Here is a 23,939-nt window from a genome sequence, read left to right as displayed (position 1 = left end):
TTGTCGGTGCCTAAAATATGTACATGTATACATAATGTTTTTCATGCAATTTCACAAGTATTTTCTTCATTGGTAACCTAAACTTACCGTTTTCTGGTACACAACACTAGATGGCCAACACAACTCTCAATGTTGTTATTGATGTCTTTGCCATTCCATAATAAGAAAAGTGTATAGATTATAATAGATTAAGATAAAGAAATACCAAATTGCTAAGACATTCTGATAAAGAAATGCATATTTTATTAATTCATTACATTACCATTAGCAATATTAAAAATGCCTACAATAATTCATTCAGTTCTTCCAAGCAGTACCGTTTGGACTCCTTCCAGGTGAACAGAAGTATTCATATGCCCAAAATTTGGCCTATATATTTCAGACCATAGGATTATGTATGATCTTTGTAACCAGTGCACCTATCAAATCATTGACAGGAGAATAAGCTTTACCCTGAACTAACATTATCATTAACAAAACTAAAGACATCAAAAGACAAACATTACCAGACCTGTATGTATATGAATATGTAGACACACAACTAACCCTATTTACAGCTGGAAAATTATCATGCTAAAAAGTGCATTCTTTTTAACCCAGATCCCACCTTTTCATTGTAAAGTTTTGGACGTTAAGTAGTGAGATGCACGTTGTTATGAATGGCACATCTTACAGTTTATTCCAGTCACACAAAGGCACTTTGTGACATCTGGCTCTTCAACTACATTGAAGGAATAGGAATTGTCTGCTCGTAGGAGGGGGGGGGGGGAGGAGAGAAGAGGAGGTTAAGAATACTGGTCTGTAAACCTCTGGTGAAACTCCCCAACTTTCTCCAACACCACCCTTAGGTTTTCGGTGGGAGGCAGGATAGTCATTCTGGAAAGCGGGAGGGAGACAGAAAGAAGAGAGAGAGTAGGTTAAGAATGTAAAATTCTACTTCCGAAAGCCAGTGTTTCATTTAGGGAGCGAGTGCGGCATCAGAATGCGTCCGTGGCTAACCTAAAATGGTACGTTCCATCCCTCTGTCCGAAACCACTGCCTGGGACGAGGCAGATGCCAGTCTCCTCCAGCAGCCTCATACAGTAGAACATATCTGGAGCCTGGCCCTTCTCCTGCACAGAGACACACACAGAACACAGAGTAGGAAGGAAGACCACAGAAACAGTCAGAACAGGGGGGGAAAAGAAAGAAATGACAATGGAATGGAGTTGGTCTGAGAAGGGGGATGGGTTTCATTATCCTTTTTTTTTTAACCGGCTGCATCTTCAGTTATTAAAAAAAATTAAAATACTGTCCTACCCACATTTAAAGCAATCCTATACCCCGGGTCTGAGACAAGGTGGCCTGCAGAACAAGTGCCATCTCTGCATTTCCCTTCTAGGGTGGGAGGGGAGGGGGAGGGGGGAGGTACCTTGGCCTCACTGATGGCTCGCCCAGGGAGAGTGATGCGGGGGAAGGTGTACATGGCCCCCTGGACAGGGTTACAGCTGATCCCAGGGATGGTGTTGAGGACCTGCTCTGTCAGCTTGGCCTTCTCTGCCAGGTCGTCCAAGGTGGCCGTTCGCTCCTGGGGGGAGGGAAGTGGGATGGGGGGCAGGCAGGGGGTGACACAGGGATCAGTGTGTGCTCGAGTGTGTGTGTGTGTGTAATTGTGCTTGAGTGAATAATGAAGGATTGAGGGTGTGTGTGTGTGTGTGTGTGTGTGTGTGTGTGTGTGAGAGAGAGAGAGAGAGAGAGAAAGACCTTGATGAAGGTGGCATGTGACGGTTCGCCAGGCTGGGGAGGGTTGACCACCAGGTCTAGCAGGGCCTGGCCAGGCACGGGGGGGCACAGACGCACAGACACCAGCTTGGTGAGCTGGACCTTCACCTCCGGGTCCAGGTTGATCACCTCCATGTAGCCTCCCCTGAAACCACACCTGCAGACACACACACACAGTGTCAGGTGGTATATGACGCATCTGAACACATTGTGGACATTCAAACTCACTCTCCCATGTAGCATTTGGAGGTGGAGTGGAAGGAGGCCAGCTCCACTTTGTCTGAGTACTCTGGTCCCATCTCAAACAGCACCTTCTTAAAGGAGTGGAACTGGCAGCCGTCCGCATACACGTTATCCTGATAGACCTGACAGACACCGACGAGAGGGTGAGAGAGCACACACACACTCAGGACCTGAGGAGGAGAGGGCGGGGCCGGATCTTTGCGGGACATAAGAGTTTTTATTGGAGTTACCTCATCCGCCATGAGGAACAGGTGCTCCTCAGCAGCGAATCGGATCACATCCTCGATGCACTGCCTGCTCTGGACCTGGCCTATGGTATGAAACAAATAAAAAGGCACGTTATAAGGATTATTTACCTGGATATTGCTCGGAAAAAGTCTGACATTGATACATTTTCATGGTCACAGTTGATATCCCTAGACCCCCACCGAAAATCCAATCCACCGCAAGCTTTCTCAGTTGACAGTTGCCCTCATGTTCGACACAACATCAGTCCCTACCGGTGGGGTTTCCGGGGTTGATGATGCAGAGGGCGCGGGGGTTGCAGTGCTGCCTGGCGGCCGTCACGGCCCTGCGCAGCTCGCTCACGTCCAGGCTCCAGCACTGGGACTCGTCCAGGTAGTAGCTGACCTGCACGGCCGCCAGCTCGGCCAGGGCTGCGGAGTAGAGCGGGTACTGGGGGATGGAGATCATCACCCCTGTGCGGCTGCAGCCCTCGCCAGACACCAGCAGCTTCAGCATGGTCTGGGGAGAAGGAGGGAGAACAGCAGGATACTTTATGTACTCATGTGGAGTGTGGTGTAGGCATACCGTGTGGTACGGTGCTAGCGTGCCACCTTTATTTGTCCAAAGCCCACGCAGGAAAATCAGGCTAGACCAGCTTCGGGTATGGGGGTGGCAGGCCGTTACAAAAAACACGTCTCTCACCACAATGGCGTCGCTAGCTCCGGTGGAGAGGTAGATGTTGTCAGGGTTACAAGGGATCCCGCCATCGCGCTTTTCAATGTAGCGGGCGACATCCTGTCGTATGCACTCAATGCCCTGGCTCGCACTGTACGCACCTGAGAATACATTACAATGAGCCAAGTGTTATAAGGAACAATTGTGGTGAAGGCTCATTGTGGGGTTGATAGAGACGCCTTATTTCACCTAGACTTCCTCCTCCGCAAGCGTGAAGGATCCGCCGTGCCCGGCTTTTAGCGTCTTCTGGAAACTTGTTGTCTTCCAAGAGGTCAGGGTAAGCACAAAGAGCTAGAACCTGAGAAGAGAAGAAAGAGACAAGGAGGAAATGACAAGAGAGAGCAAACCTTGTTGCAACTGGACACTGGAGAGAACAAAGCACTGCAGATTTAGGTCACATGATCCACACCTGTCTGAGAAATGTGATTGGCCGTTGCCCCATGGCGTGGGCGTCGCCGATGTTGGCTTTAATTACTTCTGTGAAAGGCTTCTTTACTCCCTGGAAGAACAAGAGAGCTGCCATTATTTTCTCATAAAGGGGCATCAATATGGGAAACAATAAACAATTTCTCATTGTCAAGTCAAATGCATGGTTTTAGAAAAACATTACAAAACATGACACTGCAATCAATTTGTCTATTGGTTTAGAAACACAGGCCATTCAAACATTGGACTGGGTGATGCAGACATTCATCCCGGAAGCCAGCAGGATGTGTGTTCTGTATGCAAATGAGGTTTGAGAGGAAGAGAGACAGCAAGCCCAGGTCACGGCTGTTTCTGTCCTCCACTGTGTGAGTGTAAACTACCCTTTTTTCTTTCCTCCTCACCCCGCCCCACCCCATTCCCTTCACTTCTGCCGTCCTAACAGCACAGACATTTTACAACAACAGGGGGCAAGAGGATGCAGAATTTTGAAGCAGCTGTTTCCTAAAACCGACAGTCTTTGAGCAATGTCCAAACAGGAGGTGAAGCTAAACCTAGAACAAAAGAGCGCAGACAGAGACACAGTGCCACATGCTGGACACCATGTCAAACGGCTTGCACCAAGACTCTCGGATCCAAAAACACATGTCGACGATATTTGGCGTGTCAGCAGTTTGACGAGTAGGCAGGCCTTCAGCTGTTCAGCCATGCCTCTCTGGCAGGTGGACGTACCGTGTGTGGTGACCCAAGGCCCGGATGACACCCTGGTCAATGAACTTGAGCTGCACAGGAGCTGCAGCCGGTAGAACTGTTTGTTCTACCGCCTGTAACTCAAACTCTCACAAGACCTTCCAGCTTCACTCCTTATAGCCTAAGGCAGAGGGCGTATTGGGGGTTTCCACCAATCGGAATGTGAGAGAGACCTACGCTACTGAGTGTGCGTGTTGATACTGTGTTCAGACATGGTAAGAGTACTGCACTATACTTAGAGAGTGATCTCACTCTGATCTGTTCAAACCAAACATCCACAAAGGCGTCGAACTCATTTACAGGGGGGAGGCAACACCTGAAACACAACCCAGAAATACTCTGGACTTCCAAGAACAGACCGTAAACTGGAAGGGTTCTGCTTCCCCTCCTCTGTGAGGCCCGTTTGACAGCGCCGTGTGCATGTTAAATCAAACGATGGCTGTTTATTCTTCCCACACAGCCTCCCGTCTCATTAACTTCCCTCTCATTATCTCTAGCAGGGCCTGTATTGACCAATCCTGGCACAGCCTCAGACCGGCACAGCCTCCAACTGGCACAGGGCTCAAGGATGGCGGTAGAAAGGGGAGGAGTCTGTAGGGGCCCTGGTAGAGAGCATAGAAAGAGATGTCAACTTGTTTATATCATGGCCTGGTTTGGGTTTCTCCATTTTGTTTGTTCACAATGCAGGATAACAAATGTTTTTTGTTTTGTTGGTCACCCTCTTGTGATTCACTATTTGATCTTGAGGACAATCTCTGGTTCGGTGGCGGCACGCGGATGCTGGTAACACGCCTCTCCTTCAACCCACAGATTAGATCAGGTGACGTGACATTCAGACGTCCTGCATCAGTCAGCAAGCCAGGTCATTTGATTACACTGGGACATATGATATAAGAGGACCAATTCAGGCAATTTTGGTGGAGTCCTTGGTAACTCAAACAAGAACTTGGAAAATAAGAGAGATTCAGTTCAAAGTGTAAACCCCTATGCTTCAGTATCATTAGTAACTTATCCAACCTTGAAACAGCCTTACAGATCTTTGATCCACCAAACAAAATAATGTTGACTGTGCGTATGTGACCTTTGACAAGTCAATATTTGTGTTGTGGGTGTGCCAAGTAATTCAACATGTAGGCACATCCCTATCCAACTCTGGATCGGTGAAGTTCAAAACACATATGGCTCCTCATTTTCTTGTTTGCGTCCTTCGCTTGGGTCAAACAAAGAGCCTGTTGTTCTCCAGTCAGTCCTGTTCTGAGCTCTCCTCTGTACCAGGCACTCTTAACAGCCCCCAACTGGACCAAAACCTTCAAAATCAACCTCAGCAACTTACAGCAGTATCAGTGTGTATCCCATTCATTTACATTGACCTTGTATCAATTTAACAGATGATTTATCCAAAGTGACATACAAACAGCGCATGTTGAAAGTACAGCAGATAATCAAGGATGTATAGGCTAGTTCCAACAGTATTTCGGTGCTCAGAGTCAAGAAAAACCTGTTTTTTACTGGCCACATCCCAAAGTAACAGCATCTCAGCTACCAGGCACGATGAACACAAGCAATACTACAGTGCAACAACATTTCCAATCCAGAAGAACAGTGCAGCAAACATAACATATAAAGTGCAACATTCTAGGTCACTGTCATTTTATTTCACTACACCAATTTACAAAAACACAACCACTGTAATAAATCAGCTGTGGCATATCGTTTGATGATTGCGTTCCAAGTCAAAGAGAAAACTGGCACGCATGTGACAACCACTTTTAAGGCTGACTAAAAAGTGATGCTACGTATTTACTCAACATTTAGCAAGACATAGGACACCCCAGTCTAATCTTTAAACCCAAGTCTGCACTATTCTGGAGTGAGGCCATGAGTTATCCACAATAACAACCAAGTCAGTTCCAGGGAGGCACATAGGATCTGATTGGATCAGGGTGAGGTTATCTCTTCCATACCGTTTAATCATTGCTGAACAACTGGAAGGATAGGTCATTAAGAAGAGTCAAGCATTACTCAAAGTGTGTCCAAAGATCAGATCAAAAGTCATGTGCCCCGTTTCCAGTTAGTGATGCTGACTGAGCATCGGCAGGAAGCAGCTGACCAGACATCCCTGTTAGACCCCTCACTGCCCACACAACATCCTCATGCCCTCCGCAACGCTGCTGCAAAAGCAGACATCCGATACTCTACTCCTGAATGGTCGTCTCTTGAAAGTCTTTTATTTTGTGTTCTATGAACTCTGACACCTCCCAACAAAGGTTGATTGAACCGGTTTATGGTTTTAGAGGGAGAGTAAACATGTGCTTCCACCCGTGACATACAATAACCTACTTCAAATCATGGAGGGATAAGAGTTGTTTTAGTATAGCTGCCCGAGATGGAACAACCAAGAGGTATGGGCCAGAAAACTAACACTGCCAGCGACCACCGTTCTCAGGGTGGATCTACTGAATGTATGGACCTCCACTGAAATGCTAGTGTGACAGTAGTGGTTCTTCTGCAAGGTTGAGCTGCTTCCTGGCACTCAGCCCACTGAACTCTCCTTAGCACTGGCTCAAAGAGCATTCCATTTTAGAGAAGAAACAAAGAAGGGTAGGCGAAAGAGACAAAGAGAGAGTGCCCCATTACACAACTGCACTTATCCATCCCAGGCCAGTTCCCATACACTGTCACCTTAGGCAACGAGAGTGAGTGACAGGGGAGGTTTGAAAGCACCCCCTCCACTTGGTTTTGTACCTGAACGCTTATTGACACAAGATGTGCTCACACTTTTGGCGGAGCTGTGGATTGTCATTGACTCTTTAGTAAAGGATGAATATCTGCCAATTCTATTTTGCCCATTTGTTCCTTTAAGCCATGGTAATTATCATAGATCAGTGTATCCATGACATTACAGTTCATTTTCACTGTGCTGCACAGGAATTTGTTTGTTTGAGAGGACTGGAGCATGCTTGAACACATTTAACATCACAAGTGAGCACATAGATCTGGACTATAGCCTATGTTCATTGAAACTTTACAATTACATAGCCTATTTTTATCGATTATTTGTATTTGCTCTGTGGTCTGAACGTTAGCTGTCTAAGTGATGGCATGAAACAACACAACTGTGAAAAGGTGTTGAACTGGCCTGTGTGCATCTCACTTCCACAACGTTTTTGACGTTAATGTACTTTGTTCGGAACATCAGCCTACCTCTCTGAGCTCTTTTTCAATCTGAACAGCGCGTTGAACAATCGGACCGCGGACAGCGTACTCAACACGCTTCACGTGCGGGTTCATGTTGTCCACAGTCAGCACCTTCTCCCGGTGCAGCACTCCGTTGACTCCGTTATCTGTCATTTTCAGTGTATGGAGTTTGCAGGGTTCTTCTCTTGTTATCCAACAAAATATTCTGTGAAATATGTAGGACAGAAAACAATAACAATTGATATTCGTTAACCATGGAGATAAACATCAACTCGCTAAATCAGGACGATGCTCTTGGCTCGAGTGCAATAACTATGCCGCCGCCAACATTATCAGTTCTTACCAATCCAGTAGCTCTACAAGAATCCACCATGAGAGATAACTGTGTTCTTTCAGATACCTATAGCTTTGGGTTACCAAACTTTTAAACTCCCCCCACATTGCTACACGACACGAGACTGTCACGCCTCCAGTTCGAGTCCCAGTAGAACATAGCTAGCTAAATGTTTATTGACAGTGCTGCAGCTTGAATTGATGAAACGAAGGATAAACAAAGTTTTGCGAGATTGTTGAAAATATTCAGCTTCTCATACCTTTCCAAATTTTTTACCCTCATGACTGAAATACTAATAGGCCTATATTAAAAACCATGTCAGTCAAACTATGTGATTATAGTTGGCGACACAATTTGGCAAGAAAAATATGAATGTTTCCTTACTCCCCACACCACAGTCAACGTTCCACACGCTGATGTATTTAAATCAACTGAAAAGTACTTCCTCCGTTGCTTGTTTCTCGCATTTGGCAGTAATTTACCTAAAAAAATAAAAATACATGTTGAGTATCTTTTTTATACGGTTATAATCACTCTTCGAATTAATATTAAATCAGAATTTTGCATTTTGATAAGTGGATCTAAAATCCAGAATTATATGTCTGTTTTTGTTTTTTTGGCAGAATGTCAAGCCTACCTACAGATTCGAATTATCCGCAACACTGTGACCAGTATCCTAGAGTTTAAACCTGTGGTTTTACCATAAGAAACATAACTCACAATCTTACGTGTGAGAACCTTACATCACAGAGGGGATTATAATGATCCTTTTGCTAATAAGCCTACTTCTGCCTAGACCCCACGTGGTCGACGTGTTTTCAGTTTAAGAAATGCATTGTGCAAAGCTTATAAGGATGTACCCATTGCCCATAGATTGACATTAAGATTTTAAGGTGGACGATTTCATCAGATGATTATGTTAGCCATGGAGAGTTGAACATTTGCTGGCAGAGACTATTTTTATCCAAGTCCTTAACCCTTCTCACAGGAATTTCAAAGGGCTCCTCAGTGGTGGCCCACAGCAGTACAGTGTGTACTTCCCCAAAGACACCCCTCCTGTTAGGGGTGTAATATTACCCTTCCAGCCAAACTTACACAATGGGTCATGGCTCAATTCTCTCTTGTCTCTCTTTCACACTCACTTTCTCTTTCAAACTCTGTCTCACACACACACATACACACACACACAGAGAGTTAGGGCCTACTCCCGAGCTTCAAAACAGGCATTGTAAATAGACTGATTTGTTTTCCATTGAGCGCTGAAAACAGCATTTTGTCTGGATGAACCTAAATGTCAGTTCCAAAAGGTATTTTCTTTATTTTTAAGAATCAAATACAAAAATACACCCGACCTGCATAACAACAACCACATCTAGGCAGGATGCAACAGGTAGACATTTTCAGCATACCTCAAACACCTAGCATTGTTTGGCCAATTTAGACTTTAAGAAGCATATTTGGTCGTAAAAAAAAACAACATTCTGGGGCTTTTTATCGTTTGTCACACTATGACACTTTCACAACAGAAACTCTCAGTTCTCACCCAGTAACAGAACTCTGTGTTGTATGTGTATATATGCACTTAGTCACACAAAGTATCTTCTTATCTGCTTTAGCCAGACAGCCAAGACACAACATGAGATAGTTAGCCACAACTGTTTCTGTCACAACTGGTTAGTCAATTAACCCTTGTGTTATCTTCCGTCGTATTGCGACAGATTTACCGCATACAAAGACAAAGTGAAGCATTTTCTTTTAACCGTTGGGCTGTCTCAGACCCCCCACATTGCAAAGGTTAAAAGAAAATTATTTTAATTTGTTTTTGTATTGGGTAAAATTGGGTAAACACAACGATGGTTCGTTATGAACCTTTGGGTCATGTGACCCGAAGGCAGCACGAGCACTACACCAACACTGCCTGTTGGTGTAGTTAGCTGTCGTTCAAGGAGTCTGTCAGCATTTCAGAAGTGACAAACCACAGATTTCAATCAAACATTGATTGGTGGTGTTCAACACAGCCCACACAGGCATTCCTTCTTCAGATCTACGTCTGACAGATCTAGAATCAGATTGAACTGATCGAGGACAGTCAAGTCAGAGGATCTGTGTTGTGTGTGAGTGGACCTGCTAACTGATACCTCCTCAAATGGGGGGGGGGGGGGGGGTACAACGCCATGTGATGCCCCTAGTGAGAGAGATGTCACGCACAAGTCACACAGTGTGAATGCGCGTATCTACCCAAGTCACCCATAAGGTCACGACAGTCACTGGTAGCCGTGTGACATACAAGAAGCAAAGGACAACACTCAACACAAACGCATTTACTTGACCTCATGTATCGGCTCTCCTCACATTTGTGCACCCTGCTGACCAACTGTCAGCCGACGCCTAGTACATTTGAGCCACACTCCAAACTCCCATTTGAAAAACAAATCCCAGTTTGACATCATATATTTATTCAAAAAATATTTACAAAGGCTTTAGATTTCCAAGGTCATCAATGACACAAGACGACAAGGAGGTGTGGGGGGGAAGTGCACAGGTTTTCATTTGACTTCTTATACAATTAATTACCTTTTGGAACCAGGAAGGTACACGTAGGGCAGACATGCGGGTGACTGTAATGGGAAGTTAAGAGCTTCTAGAGTTTACTTTCTCCCATGTAATCAACGTGGTTCTAAGGTCAGAACTGAAAAGCCACTGAATACCATCCTCCATTGATACAACATGGTGAATTACCTCAGTGCAACTTACTTCATAATATCATGAGGAATTCATGAAATTGAACGACTGTTGAGCAGCATGATTCCTTTCCACTGTGGGTCAGGACACCATCTTCACATGATGGACCAAACCCTGACCTAAGTTCCCTGTGTTTGTATGTGTTTGTGGGGATCTCAAGTTAGGATTTGGCCATGTGTTAACCTCCCTCTTGTCGAAAATACTTAAATGGACGGAATAAATACAAATAGGTGGCAACGTCCATAGAAGTACTGTAAGCCCATGTCGTACAAAAATCAATACAAAAATCATCTGTGCAAACATGACAAACTTTTTAAAACGGACAAATCACAGACTGCAGCAAACAAAAAACAGGAAATGTGTTATGGATTGACATCGATAGGGTGACGAAGTACAAACCTCTACGGAGCATGAGGAATGAAGCGTGGATAAATGAATTGATCTCACTTCACATCCATCTATGTGAAGTCCTTGTGGGACGTTGAAGATGTGCCAGCTGCCAGGGACATGCTGATGATGCAGCACTGTATGGGCCAGCTCTTATATGATGACTCAAGGCAAGGCAACTGTTTTCAAGGTACAATGCAAGCTATTAGGTATGGTTTTTCACACTGGATGTAAATATATACATCCAGCACTATTCAGAGGTGTGGAAAGCTTAAAAAGCAAATACAAATAAGGATCTATTTATCCTTACAATCTTCAAATGCATTTCAATATAATTTCAAATACATTTTTAATATAATCTCTTGAAATCGTTTAGAAAACAAAATCACATTTACAAATTGCACCACGTAGAAAGGAGTATCAAAATGTAGGCTTTTCAAAGTGCACTGGAACAATGGTTTAGATTATGAACAAAAGAAGAATCAATTCAGGACATTATTGGACAAGAAAAAAGGCAAATTTAGACCAAGTTTAGACCAACAAACAAGAATCAGTTGTCATCACATATACCCACTCCCAATTCTTGCACCCTGGCTCACAGACTGGCAAGTCTGAAACACAATAAATAAGATAAATAAAGATTTTATATTAAAGTACCCTTAAAGAATTAAAGAATCTCTTAAGACTCTAATTTATGCTCAATCCTTCACTTAAATATACTATCTCTGTCACATTACATTTCACTGATCACTGTCAATAAATCTGAAAATAGAAAAGATCATTCATTAAGTCAGATTTGAACAAAAGAAAGGCCTTTCAATCAGATTTGGTCCTTACGCACTCACTCGCTTGATCCTCCAATATGAAAGGCAACCTTAGAAAGACAAAAGGCCTTTCCATCCAACACCCGTGCCATCACAAGAAAACTGTGACCACCTCTGATTGAAATGAAGAATGGAGAGATCAGTGGTAGTAGGGGTAAAGTACTATGGTGTATTGAATACTGGAGTCTGTAAGGCTATACACAGCCACTAGGGGGCTATCTCCATGAGGACTGTTTACCTTCTCATAACACAACTTCCGTGTATGGTCCCCCTAGCTGTAGTTTAACGCTAGCCGTGGTGATGAACAATGTCAAACATCTGCACCACAATGGTGGTGCCATGTTCTGTTTCAAGTTTTAGTTCAGATGACTACAAATTGGAACTGGATGGGCGGTCATGGGAGAGGTTGTGGGGAGTGTGAGATGCATCACTATTAAGAGCTTTGTAGGGAGGAGTGGACAGTGCCGAAATGTGGAGACAACATTCAATGGCATGTCTTGAATAAAAAAATCAAGTATGAGTGAATCAATTCCTAAACAAATGAAGCGTTTTGCAAGGAATCTGTCGAAAGATGCTATGCCACTTTGGAGTGTGTGCACCCGCCCTTGATGTTCCTAATTACACAGGCAGTGAGCAAGTGAGAGTGTGTCTACATGATTCCACAGCAGGGCTCCTTGGTGTTGGAGGTGTCCTCTTCAGGGGCTTTGAGTTTAAGCAGGGGAGGGTCTCCACTTGCTGGGGTGAAGTACACCGCGTTGGGGCTAGCCAGCTCCTCTGGGCTGGGGGCCTCGTGGGGGGCAGGTGTGGTCAGCTCTGGAAAGGGTGAGGCTGGGGGCTCCTCCTCTGCGGGAGGGGTGAGAGGCGGCGGGGGCGCCGGGTGCTTGTGAAGCTTGGCTGCCGCCCGCTGGCGTTTCAGGTCTGCTAGGGTGTGGTGGGACTTCTCCCTGGTCATGCTGTCGGAGCCCTCCCCCTCCCCTGACGTGGGCCCCGACCCAGAGGGGGGGCTGAGCTGGTACGAGGCGCTGCGATCCATGATGCCCCCCCCAGCCCACATCTCCCCAGGAACCGAGGCCGACAGGGCCAAGGGCGTTCCCCCGTTCCCCAGGCTGGACTCCATCTTCTCCATCTCCTCCAGTCTGGTCATGGCCCCTGCTCCAGCGGTCTGGCAGACACAGAGTGGGGCGAAATTGAACACCCAAATATGTGTGTCATCACCTCAACTTTCAACATGCCAAATGTCCCGGACACATGTATACATGTATGCATATTTCACCCCCCCCTCCCTGTCACCATGGCGGCGTGCTGGTTGAGCTCGTTGTCCGTCTGCCTGTCCTCGTCCTCGTCCTGGGGCTCGGGCTGCCGGCCTCTCTCCTGCCACACCATGGCCTCCTTGTGGTGCTCCCGCCGGTACAGGCTGGAGCGCTCGTTGACGCTCACGCGACGCACCACCTTCCTGCACGCACGCACAGATAGAGGAAGGAAGAGGGAGGAAAAGAGAGACTTTAAATGCAGCAGCCAGGAAGTCAATTCAAATGGTATATCATGGAAAAATAATACGAGTCTCACTTTCTCTCTTTCCCAACCTCTGCATACCCTCTCTCTCTCTCTCTCTCTCTCTCTCTCTCTCTCTCTCTCTCTCTCTCTCTCTCTCTCTCTCTCTCTCTCTCTCTCTCTCTCTCTCTCTCTCTCTCTCTCTCTCTCTCTCTCTCTCTCTCTCTCTCTCTCTCTCTCTCTCTCTCTCTCTCTCTCTCTCTCTCTCTCTCTCTCTCTCTCTCTCTCTCTCTCTCTCTCTCTCTCTCTCTCTCTCTCTCTCTCTCTCTCTCTCTCTCTCTCTCTCTCTCTCTCTCTCTCTCTCTCTCTCACCCTCGGCTGCTGGTGCTGGAGGCCTGTCTCTGCAGGGTGCCCTTGTGCCGGTCCTGGCTCTTCATGATGGCGTCATGTTTGTGCTTCAGATCCATCATCTTGGCTCTCATCTCCTCGTCCACACACAGGTCTGGCGCGCGCACACACACACACACACACACACACAAACGTTTCAGTAACACGTGTGTGGGATCCCTCGAGTGTCTGGCGACTCAGGGCGGTTGATGACTCACCCAGCGGCGTCTCCTCCAAGGAGGTCTTGCTGTCGAGGCTGGCCCCGTTAGCCACCAAGAGCTCCACCATCTGAATCTGAAGGAAGTGATGGGCAATGAACAGCAGCAGGTCGGTAACTCAGAGACAGGACAGAATTCTTTGAAAGCCGACTCAAAAATATCCCTGCAGTGTGGCTAGCAGGTCCATAGTATTGCCCTTGTGGAATCAATCAAGGCACCAAACCTCTACTTGTTCTATGTTCTAGTGGTGCCAGGTGTGTCTCTATGTACTGTAAAGGATGGATTTGGTTTGGTTGGGTTGACCAGACAGCCGGCAGACAAGTACTGACCTGTCCCCAGTAGGTGGCAGCATGCAGGGAAGTCCAGCCATCAGTGTCCTTCAGCTCCACATCAATGCTGTGCTCCAGCAGCAACTCTCCCACTGACAGGTAGCCATTAGCTGCTGCGATGTGGAGCTGGGGCACACACACACACACACACAAGAACGGAATGTAATGATTAGAAGTTACTAAATTTTATGTAGTAAGAACTGGTTAAGATATCCACCATGGTACCTACGGGTTAAAATCCTTGAATTGCTTCTGCGATACTTTAAATATCACTACAAAAAATATTTGTAGTGTACACCTCCCACTGTAAAGGGATATCTGGTGATACGAGGCAACCAAGGCATGTCGGGTGTATTCTGAAATGGTTCAAGTAGTTCCAGTTCAACTCCCTCATGTTCAGACATGTTCAAAGTCTCACCAGCGTAGCTCCGTGTTCGTCCTGGGCGTTGAGGTCTGCTCCCCCCTCCACCTGCGCCCGCAAGACTCTCAGCATCTCCATCTCTTTGGCCCCCCGGACCTCATAGATACGGTCCTGAGTTATACCTGCTCACACACACACACACACACAGACACACACACACACACACACTGAGCCAACAGGTCTGAAAGCTAGATCTTCACAAAGTCATTGTCTGTTTGTCAGGTTAAGGATCCTGGGTGTCATTGGTGGTGAGTTTTGCACAGGTGAAGAGAGATGATGCAGTGCAGAGAGAGAGAGAGAGTCGCTCTCTCCAACTGACCCTGCTCCGTCATGACCATCTCTAGGAGCTCCAGCGTGGCCTCGTCCTCACAGATGTCGTAGGGCATGTTCCCGTCCGCGTTCACCACCAGCAGGTCGGCCCCGCTGCACGCACACACACACACACACACACCACGCATCAGGAGGAGACGTTACGCACCCACTCTCGGTCATGGGTCTTTGTCATCACCGACACACCGCTTCGCTGGGGAATGTCATGCGGGGCAGGGAGGGCGGGGGACTCACCCCTGCACTAGGAGCTGCACTAGCCCCGTGTGTCCACAGGTGGCAGCAGCGTGGAGGGGCGTCCACAGCTCACTGTCGCAGGCGTTCACGCTCGCTCCCGCGTCCAGCAGGCACTTGGCCATCTCCACAAAGTCATCTATGCAACACTGGAGCATGCAAACACACACACACACGGTTCAGCTATACACACCACTAACTGAAGTTTGAATGCACTGCCAACTGCCTAGGCAGAATTTGCATCTCCCAGGCCTTTTCTAGGTAAATCCTCTATAGTGACTTCTCTATAACACGTACTGTACCCTTAAAAAGTATGCACTGTTGACTCGCATACATTTATAATGTGTAAATGTGCATACACATGGGTGTGTGTGTGTACATGGACAGGAGGTTATGTGTTTCTGGCTTATAAAGACAGCAGTGTCTCTGCTGGGTGGTGTGCTACTGGGCTCCTCCCAAAACCAGCAGTCAGCAGGAGCTTGCTACATGTGGAGGAATGGAAACTAGCTCCCTGACAACAGGCCCTCTGAGAAACAGTGGAATAACCAACCAATGTTTCTATGCTGTGCCCTCAGACGCAGACACAACACAGACATGCGATACTTACACAGTCTCCACAAATGCGACCTCACATAAACACACAGCCCAGAATGTGACTCGTGGAGGTATGGAGGAAATGTTACTGTGTGTGTGTGTGTGTGTGTGTGTGTGTGTGTGTGTGTGTATGTGTGTGTACCTGGTGCAGGGCAGTGAGCCCATCCTCGTTGTAAAGATCTGGGCTGACTCCACTGTTCAGCATCTCCCTGACTGCAAAGATAAGGCAGGAACAACGGCTGTGGTCATTAAGGATGACTAACAGTTGTCTGAGCATGGGAGCACAAACACAACCTGTCCTTGACAATGTAGGCTGTGAGCCTGGTTATCATGGGCAAATCATGTTAAATCCAGCACAGCCTAGCCTGTTTATAACATATCCATCAGTAACTGCTTACATAAGCCACAATCCTGTGCAAACAATGACTATTGAAAGGCCAGCTCTGATAAGATTAAAAAGTATAACTTGGACCACTCAACTTTATGCCTGAATAACTTCCTTGTTGAGTTTATAGAAGCACTGGTGCTACGCTACAGTGAAACTAACCAGTTTTGAAGGAGTTTGGCTGTAGTCAACATACTTTTCTTTTGCCGTCTTTGAAAAAATGTATTAGTAATTACTATTACTGCTAGAATAGTAATGCATGCTTGTGGATGTTGGACTATCGTTAAGGTATAACATAAGGGAAAACTTGTAAACCAAACAAGGGACTGACAACTGCATCGGAAAGATTTTATGGAGCCATTCAAAACAGAAGCAAAGTGACTTTGATTTGCATTTCGTGGCCCGTCTTAAGAGTTAGTGCAGGCCCTGTGGTGTGTGTGTGTGGGCGTCGGCCTCACCCTCCTCCAGGTCGTTGCGGGCGGAGGCCTCCAGCAGGGTGATGTTGCTGGGGAAGACCACCCGCCGCGTGCGCCCCTTCTTCTTGTCTCCTTTGTTGCCTCCCTTGCCCCCCCGGGCCGTGTCCTTCTCCATCTGGGCCCAGCCTTTCAGCTGCTGGGTGCGACGCTTCTGGGCATGTTTGACACGCTCGGCGGCGCTCAGACGCCCCACGGTGGCCATCTCAGCCAGCAGCTCGGCGTGCTCCGCCATTCCACACCGGCGCCGCCCGCCACGCGCCTCAGACCTCCGACCCCCAACTCCCAGTCCTACTTTCTCTCAGATTGCTTTTAGGTCTTGACTCACTTTCTGGACTCCAATGCCTCAGACATCATCCAGTGATTTAACTGACAAACATAGTAAAATAACTTTATCACTCGAGTCTCAGGTGGTCAGTATTTCCATGGTTTGAAGTAGCTCGTTTTTTTTTTTGTGGCCTGGAAAATTACACAAACAACCAAACTAGTGCTTACCAAACAATTATTCTACAGGTGTATTGTTCATATGCGTACATGTCCAAAACAGACCTTTGTGAATCGTGATTTTGAACTGTTCCTCAGTCCTTCCATCCATTGCAGCTCTTTGTGCCTGTATTCCCCAAAGTCTGACAAAGTGAGACCCAGCGAGAGAAGCTAGTTCTCCCCTGTCCAGGTCTGTGCCAGCTTGTCTCCCAGTCCATGTTGGACTCCCTTGCCTGGAAACAAATCCCTGAGAAAACTCTTTGGATAAGGACCCATATTCAGAGCTTGTTTAGCTGTGTGGGTGGATGGTACACCACATGTGAACTCATAAGCCAGGAGGAAACAGATCACCAGAGTAAACCAAAAAGAAAGATCAGGTTTAAAACATTCAATAGGAACTTAATATTGCACAAAGCTTGTTGTAAAGTGCTAAGGAGCAGCAGGATTGTGGTAGGACCAGTCTTGGGTGGGGATATTTTGAGGTGGCTCCTTGTTGTTTACTGGTATACAGGCACGTCTTTGGGGAATTCAGGCTCTACTGACGCACCTGTGGAGGCAGAAAGGGAGAGAGAGGGAAAGACAAAGCGACAGAGAGAGAAAGAGAGAGAGATGGCGTGCAATGTTACAGTAATGTACACAACCTGCTCTCCTAATCCTGTTATCTTTAACCCCTGAGCTCCAAAACGCCGCACTCTCCACTCCCCCTCCTCTCCTCTCCTCTCCACTACTGGAGGAAACCGGAGCTAGGAGGCCTTTCATTAATGATTGACACACCCGACTAGCCGCCCCAGTACTGCACACCGAGCAGAGAGAGAGGGGGCCAGAGGATGAGGCCATGGCGTATGGAGGTGGGTGGTTAGATCGTAGTGCCACAAGTTTATTCACAAGGCTTAATATGAAATGGTTTCTCTCTCCGTCAAGCCCGCTCTCCCCCAGTTTCACGTCGCCAGGCTCCACAGCGCATGCCCCAGGGCTTTCCAGGGAGCTCATTCATTATTTAGGGTCAAGGCCTGTGAGCGCTGAGAGGACGGTCAACGAGACACGGCACTCAGAGAGATAGCTAGTTTGGGGGGAGTGAGTGTTGCAATGCAGGGAGGGGAGGGAGAGGCATAGAGAGAAGATGACCTGGCTGAAAGAGAGAAATAGATCATCTGCGACTGGATTAAAATTCTGTCCCTGGAGTTGGTCATCAAGTGTTATGGACATCCAGACTGTCTGTGTTTCAGCCCAGTCCCATTTCAACACAGTCAACGCCAGGGCTGTTGTAACTAAGGTTTCAATACCGTAGGAACACAACAACCCCAGCCAAAGACTATTTATAGGATGGCCTTTTTCTCTGTCTCTGCGCTTACAATGTGAGGATTTCCTTGGACTCACACATACTTGTGTTAATGTATCACACTCATAGTGGAAGTCACACAGAGACGAAGTAGGCCTGTACACCACAAGGCATAGCCTAGCCCACTAGAAATATGACTGTCAACCAGTAGCCCCATCAGAGTGAGAAATAGATCAACTGAACAACACTTTGAGCATCCAACAAACTGACCTCAACCCAGCTGCACTTATAAGAGAGATGAAAGGGCAGTTCAGATACAAAAATACAAATTTCAGCTAAATGAAAGAAATGCTAATGCCAATGAACTCACTGCTCCACAGAATACGTGTTTAGGCTAATCTGTCAGCAATAGGCCTAAGCATCACATGCACAGCTGTGGCAGCCTTCCTCTCTCTGGCACAGTGAACAAGAGAGAGGGCGGTAACAAGTTTAGGAAATGCTGACTCTTAAGGAGATTTACAAGGGAATGGGCTAAGGCCCACAATCCCTTTAGGGACTACTGCTAGATCCTCGATCATAGCAATCAATATCAGGGATCAAACAAGCCGTGTCAAAAATGAGTTTTACCTGTAGTGCCTACGATCTGCCGGCACTAAGTGAACGAACCCATTTGATGGTTTTAACATCAGCAGCAATAACGTAACTACCAGCATAGCTCATTAACTGTGTGTTCCTGGCTGAGCTCTCCTCTCACCCGTTAGGTCTAAAATACTGGCATAGTATAACAATGCAGGATAAGGTGGTTTTTCGTGTCCTCATTCCAACTGGAAACTTCTGTGAGTGTGTGTGTGTGTGTGTGTGTGTGTGTGTGTGTGTGTGTGTGTGTGCAATATGCGAACACTTATGTTACAAATCACTGATCGCGGTGGTCATAAATCTGGTTTACTGTATCGACCTTGATCCATCAGTTGAACAGACGTTGGCTGTAGGCAGGGTCCCACCCGTCTAGCTGTTACTAGGTGTGCTGTATACAGGGCACTAGGCCTCATGTGGATCCTAATGTTATCAGTCATCATATGTAAACTCAACACACCTAAACCAAACTTCTTTGAAATATCTATCCATTCATTCCCTTTTACATAGTTAAGTGAAGCACAAATTGTTCAGTAATTCTTCAGCATGGTGGTGAACATGCCCACTAGAAAAAAAGCCATCACTCCACCTAATCAGTGATGTAAGAAGACCATCAACCACAGGCTATGTAACCGTAACTGTTCAAGGTTCAATAACCATCAGCTTCAAAAAGTAGCTCCAAATGAGGCAGTATGTAGCCTGCAGAATATTGTTAGATCTAGGCCACATGGTGTAAAATAACCTTTTAACTTAGTCCTGTTATGTTAACTATGCACTTCTGATCCTTTGATCTTCTGCGGTTTTGTACGTCGCTTTTGATAGTGCCTGCTAAATGAATAAAATGCAAATGAAACTAAGCTCACTGTACAGTATGGTGAAACCCTTTGCAGTCTTGTGAATCATGAAGAGAAAGTAGTAAGTTAAAATCCTTGTGCTGCCTTCGGGTCAATGTGACCCACCGTTCCCACACACACTGAACATGCATGTGTACACGAACAGTAATCGTGTTCACACAAAGTTTGAGCACCCATGAGATACGTTAGAACTAGAGGCTATAACAAGTTTGCTGTCTGGATGATGAATAAACACACAAAAACACACACATTTGGCAATATTGAACTTCACCCAGCACTTGAATACCACCCACCCTATAAACTGACACTTCAGCAAGGAGTCTTGACCAAGACTCCTCATGAGGAAATCTCAATCCAAGGTCAGCCCTCATGCATAGCCTAGCCTACATAGCAGGACAACTTGAAAGGGTCTAAGGCCTGGGTATCTCTCGTAGCTGTAGAACCACTGGATTGAAAACCCTGTCAGGGGCTGTGGAGAATGTGGATTATTCCGGCCTAGTTAACCCTTGTGTTATCTTCGGGTCATTCTGACCCATCAGTCATTGTGACCCACCGTCGTATTGCGACAGATTTACCGCATACAAAGACAAAGTGAAGCATTTTCTTTTAACCGTTGGGCTGTCTCAGACCCCCCACATTGCAAAGGTTAAAAGAAAATTATTTTAATTTGTTTTTGTATTGGGTAAAATTGGGTAAACACAACGATGGTTCGTTATGAACCTTTGGGTCATGTGACCCGAAGGCAGCACGAGGGTTAAACTAACAGACTCAGTGAGCCTCTACACTCAGGCTATCTTAATTGCCTTGTAGAGCACATTAAAAGCAGTTTCACTTTTATAATGCCTACCTCAGGATGCTAGAACTGGACTACTTTCTTTTCACATATCTCCCTATTCCCCTCGGCCCTACCAAATAAGCAGAAAGCTGGATAAAACTGTGCTTCTAGTTTAATCACCTTAATCAACTGGTTAAAACACAACCACTTTGTATCCTCCTCTGGGGCCTCAGTCTGTCCTCCTCCCTCTTCAATGGTGCACTTTGAGTTGGGTTATAGCACGCCACTGGTGTTAACAGGGGTAGTCGACCTGGTTCAATGACTCATTGATTTAGACTGGGCAGGGAGGCTTGGCTGCGGAACACATCACTCAGCCGGCTCACCCTATGAATAGTATACAATGGCAATATATGCTCAGCACAGGTCCTAGGACCAATACATGTGTTTCGGTGTGTTTAAACAAGGACGTTTCAACGCCATTGTCTAATGCCGCAGTCTAAAGGTTTTAGCTACAATGTCCCACACGTTGGTAGTTACAGTGGAAGTCTTGGGAAATAGGTGGATCCTATCCATCTGGCCATGTCAGGAGCTCCATCTTTGGCCTATTTGACTCAGGCATTCCTTTCCAATAAGACCACAGTCAGGAGAATGAATCCCACAATCTGGTTCGTTCATGAATGGTGAATCACTGTGTGTGTAGTCTGGGAAGCTGCAAGCAGTCTGCCATTTGAACCTCTTCCAGGGGTCTAATCTATTGTTCAACATTCTTAGAGGACTTTTTGTCTTCCCCAGATTTAAAATGGTTTAGCAGCAATTAAAACATGAAGCTGAAAGGGGGGGGGGAGGGAGGGAGAGAGGGAGAGAGAGAGAGAGGGGGGGGGGGAGAGGAAGTTAAACTGAGAGACCCAGGGAAAGGGGGTGGGCTTCCTAAATCCTGTCATGTGTGGGTTGAGCCGTGGCCTTTTAACAACTCAGCAATCGCTGTAGCAACAGAGAAAAATGAGAAAGGATGAGGAAGAAGGCCAAAAGGAAACCAAGAGGAAATGAGAAAGCAGGAGGATGTGGACGAAGTGATGGATGGAGATAGAAAGCCGGAAGGATAAGGAGGAGACACATCTTGTCCCAGAAAGAAAAAAATAGATAAAAAATATGTCCAAAAACATGTTCAGTAAAAATGCATTCATACTGAAAACGTTTTAGCTATGTACTCCACCTGGCTCAATGCAACCATTCAAGGTGTCAGGGCCTTAGGTGACCCACATAATACTCCCCACAATCAGGTGGCAGTAGTTATGAGTATGCCTACCTTACCACTAAAGACACTCTAGCTTAGTATTGATTATCCCAAGGTTATAGCATCATATTGACTTTAGTAGGGCTTCTATTCTAGGCATCTGTTCAAAATCACTTGTGTAACATAGATAACAAACTACCTTTGAGAAGGAGCCAAGCTTAAGAGTCAGTGAACTCAAGTCACTCTAAATAGATTAAATGGTTCCATGGTTCACTAATTGTGGCCTGATGCAATGTAGACCTCAGCCATTGTGCTTATATCCAGTCTTAAATAGCATGCACGTGCATGCTGAATTGTGTGTTCATTCATTGAAACCTGTCTTGTTAAGAATACATCTTTCAAAAGGGCCGACAACCAGTAGGCTAATATAAAAGGTTCTGTTCTTTTGAAGAACCGATAGTTTCACTTTTGAACTGATAAGCTATCAATTACATGCAATCCATCCATGCAACACCTTTCATGTAATGCATAATTAGCCTGTGTAGTATGCAATTAAAAGCCATTGAACTGCATGGATTGTAGCCTGTAGCTTTCTGTTTACAGTACGCCTAATGAGACATAGCCTAATGTCCATTATTACAACATTAATAATCACTGGGTCAAATGTATCTGGTGGCAAGCTTACCAGAGTCACCGCATGGAACAGTAAACTGTTCGCTTTACAGTGGCCTGTTGCTTTTTGAGACTTCCATGTTATTATTGCACACAGATTAGGGACACGGGAAAGTAGCCGAATGCAGAGCTAAAATGTACGCTTAACAAAATCAATTGGTACAGTGTAGAACCTACTATATCAGTTTGACATAATGTGGCTAATATTGAGTTAGACTACTTGAAAACTAACGTAGCCTAAGTAGACAACACACCTGGCGCTAGAAAGGGCCAACCTGACATTGACAGTGCTATTCTGTAACGCGTGCCATGCCAATTAATGAACTAGCATGGCTGCTAAATAGGTAGCCAGTCATTCGTTCATTCAGCTACCTGTTGCACATAACCCGGTAAAAGTTTTTTTCTGCGCGTGGCTAAAAGATCGACGTTCAAATAGCTGGGCAATATGAGATCATATGTATGGAATTGGTATTATAATTAAGTTTCGTCTCACCTGTAGACTTCGTTTAGGCTCTGTCCGCGTTCCTCTAAAACTGATCAGCTGCTTGTTGAGTCCCTGTCATCGTCACCAAAGCCAACCCTCGGGGGAAATGCTTCACCATAACAACCACTGCGCCAACGCCACAAAAGAGTCGTCCACTAGAGGGCGACATTGTGTAGGCCTAGGAAAAACAACTGGAGAGAATTTGTGACCTAAGAAGCTCTCTCTCTCTCTGTCTGTGTGTGGGTATGTGTGTGTGTGTGTGTGTGTGTGTGTGTGTGTGTGTGTGTGTGTGTGTGTGTGTGTGTGTGTGTGTGTGTGTGTGTGTGTGTGTGTGTGTGTGTGTGTGTGTGTGAGAGAGAGAGAGAGAGAGAGAGAGAGAGAGAGAGACAGAGTGAGTGAGTGAGTGAATGAGTGAGTGAGTGAGTGAGTGAGTAAGTAAGAGAGACAGTTTGTGTGCACTAGAAGACCTGAGGACTCGAGGCACCTGAGGCAAGTGAGGAAGATTGTGGCCGAATCCTCCCATCCCACACACTCAGCCACTCCCCTTCGGCAGAAGGCTGCGGTCCATCAGGACCAAAACATCACGCCATAACAACAGTTTCTTTCCATCAACTGCTGGCCTCTTCAACAAGGCCAAGGACTTACACTGACTCTTAACACTTTATGTGCACAAGCCACCTTGTCTTATTGCACTATGTTGCCCTTATTTTTTATTTTACATATTTTACATATTGTTTAGCCCTTTTGTATTAGTCAGGACTTTGTACACTACTTTTATTTAAGATTGTATGTTTATTGTATGCATCTTCCTGCCACAGTAAATTCCTTGTTTGTGTGAACTTAAATGGCGAATAAAACAAATTCAGATTCTGATGTACTGCATTTTGTCAGCAGCTCAGTCTGGTTTGAAGTTATATGATCGCTCATCAAACAACATTAGACAGAGGTAAAGTTGGAATCGGAAATGGACAGGGTTGATAATCCTGGGAAAACTCCCAGGACAATCATCCGCTAATACCCAGAGACAGGGATGACTCTGTAATC

The 23,939-nt window shown here is 46.0% G+C and overlaps 2 protein-coding genes across 2 annotated transcripts; both read right to left on the bottom strand.

The window, feature by feature from the left end:
* Positions 1–220: 220 nt before the first annotated feature.
* si:ch211-217a12.1 (alanine aminotransferase 2-like) lies at positions 221–11,740 on the bottom strand. The gene is made up of 12 exons (XM_062479052.1): positions 11,644–11,740; positions 7,342–7,540; positions 3,374–3,463; positions 3,154–3,262; positions 2,932–3,065; positions 2,505–2,748; positions 2,235–2,314; positions 1,990–2,126; positions 1,744–1,918; positions 1,412–1,567; positions 1,000–1,112; positions 221–876 (listed from the first exon to the last, which is right to left on the bottom strand). Exons 1-12 carry the CDS (start codon positions 11,712–11,714, stop codon positions 786–788), a joined length of 1,599 nt encoding a protein of 532 aa, XP_062335036.1. The 5' UTR covers positions 11,715–11,740; the 3' UTR covers positions 221–785.
* On the bottom strand, positions 11,133–23,006 carry ppp1r16a (protein phosphatase 1, regulatory subunit 16A). The gene is made up of 12 exons (XM_062479051.1): positions 22,905–23,006; positions 16,467–17,511; positions 15,766–15,836; positions 15,033–15,178; positions 14,788–14,891; positions 14,466–14,590; positions 14,048–14,173; positions 13,719–13,794; positions 13,486–13,615; positions 12,913–13,075; positions 11,644–12,784; positions 11,133–11,409 (listed from the first exon to the last, which is right to left on the bottom strand). The coding sequence occupies exons 2-11, from the start codon at positions 16,714–16,716 to the stop codon at positions 12,272–12,274; spliced, it is 1,704 nt and encodes a 567-aa protein (XP_062335035.1). The 5' UTR covers positions 16,717–17,511; positions 22,905–23,006; the 3' UTR covers positions 11,133–11,409; positions 11,644–12,271.
* Between the last annotated feature and the right edge of the window lie 933 nt (positions 23,007–23,939).

Source organism: Osmerus eperlanus, chromosome 15 (assembly GCF_963692335.1).
Source record: "Osmerus eperlanus chromosome 15, fOsmEpe2.1, whole genome shotgun sequence".
Classification (NCBI taxonomy): Eukaryota; Metazoa; Chordata; class Actinopteri; order Osmeriformes; family Osmeridae; genus Osmerus; species Osmerus eperlanus.
This window is presented reverse-complemented; position numbering and strand designations above follow the sequence as displayed.

Coding starts and splice junctions, on each gene's coding strand:
- ppp1r16a (XM_062479051.1), bottom strand. CDS start 16,716: ATGGCGGAGCACGCCGAGCTGCTGGCTGAGATGGCCACCGTGGGGCGT. Junction 15,179..15,765: donor GGCTCACTGCCCTGCACCAG/GTACACACACAT, acceptor TGCATGCTCCAG/TGTTGCATAGATGACTTTGT. Junction 13,076..13,485: donor TCCAGCACCAGCAGCCGAGG/GTGAGAGAGAGA, acceptor GCGTGCGTGCAG/GAAGGTGGTGCGTCGCGTGA.
- si:ch211-217a12.1 (XM_062479052.1), bottom strand. CDS start 11,714: ATGGCACGGGTGTTGGATGGAAAGGCCTTTTGTCTTTCTAAGGTTGCC. Junction 7,541..11,643: donor CATATTGGAGGATCAAGCGA/GTGAGTGCGTAA, acceptor CATATTTCACAG/AATATTTTGTTGGATAACAA. Junction 2,127..2,234: donor TGTTCCTCATGGCGGATGAG/GTAACTCCAATA, acceptor GGTGTCTGTCAG/GTCTATCAGGATAACGTGTA.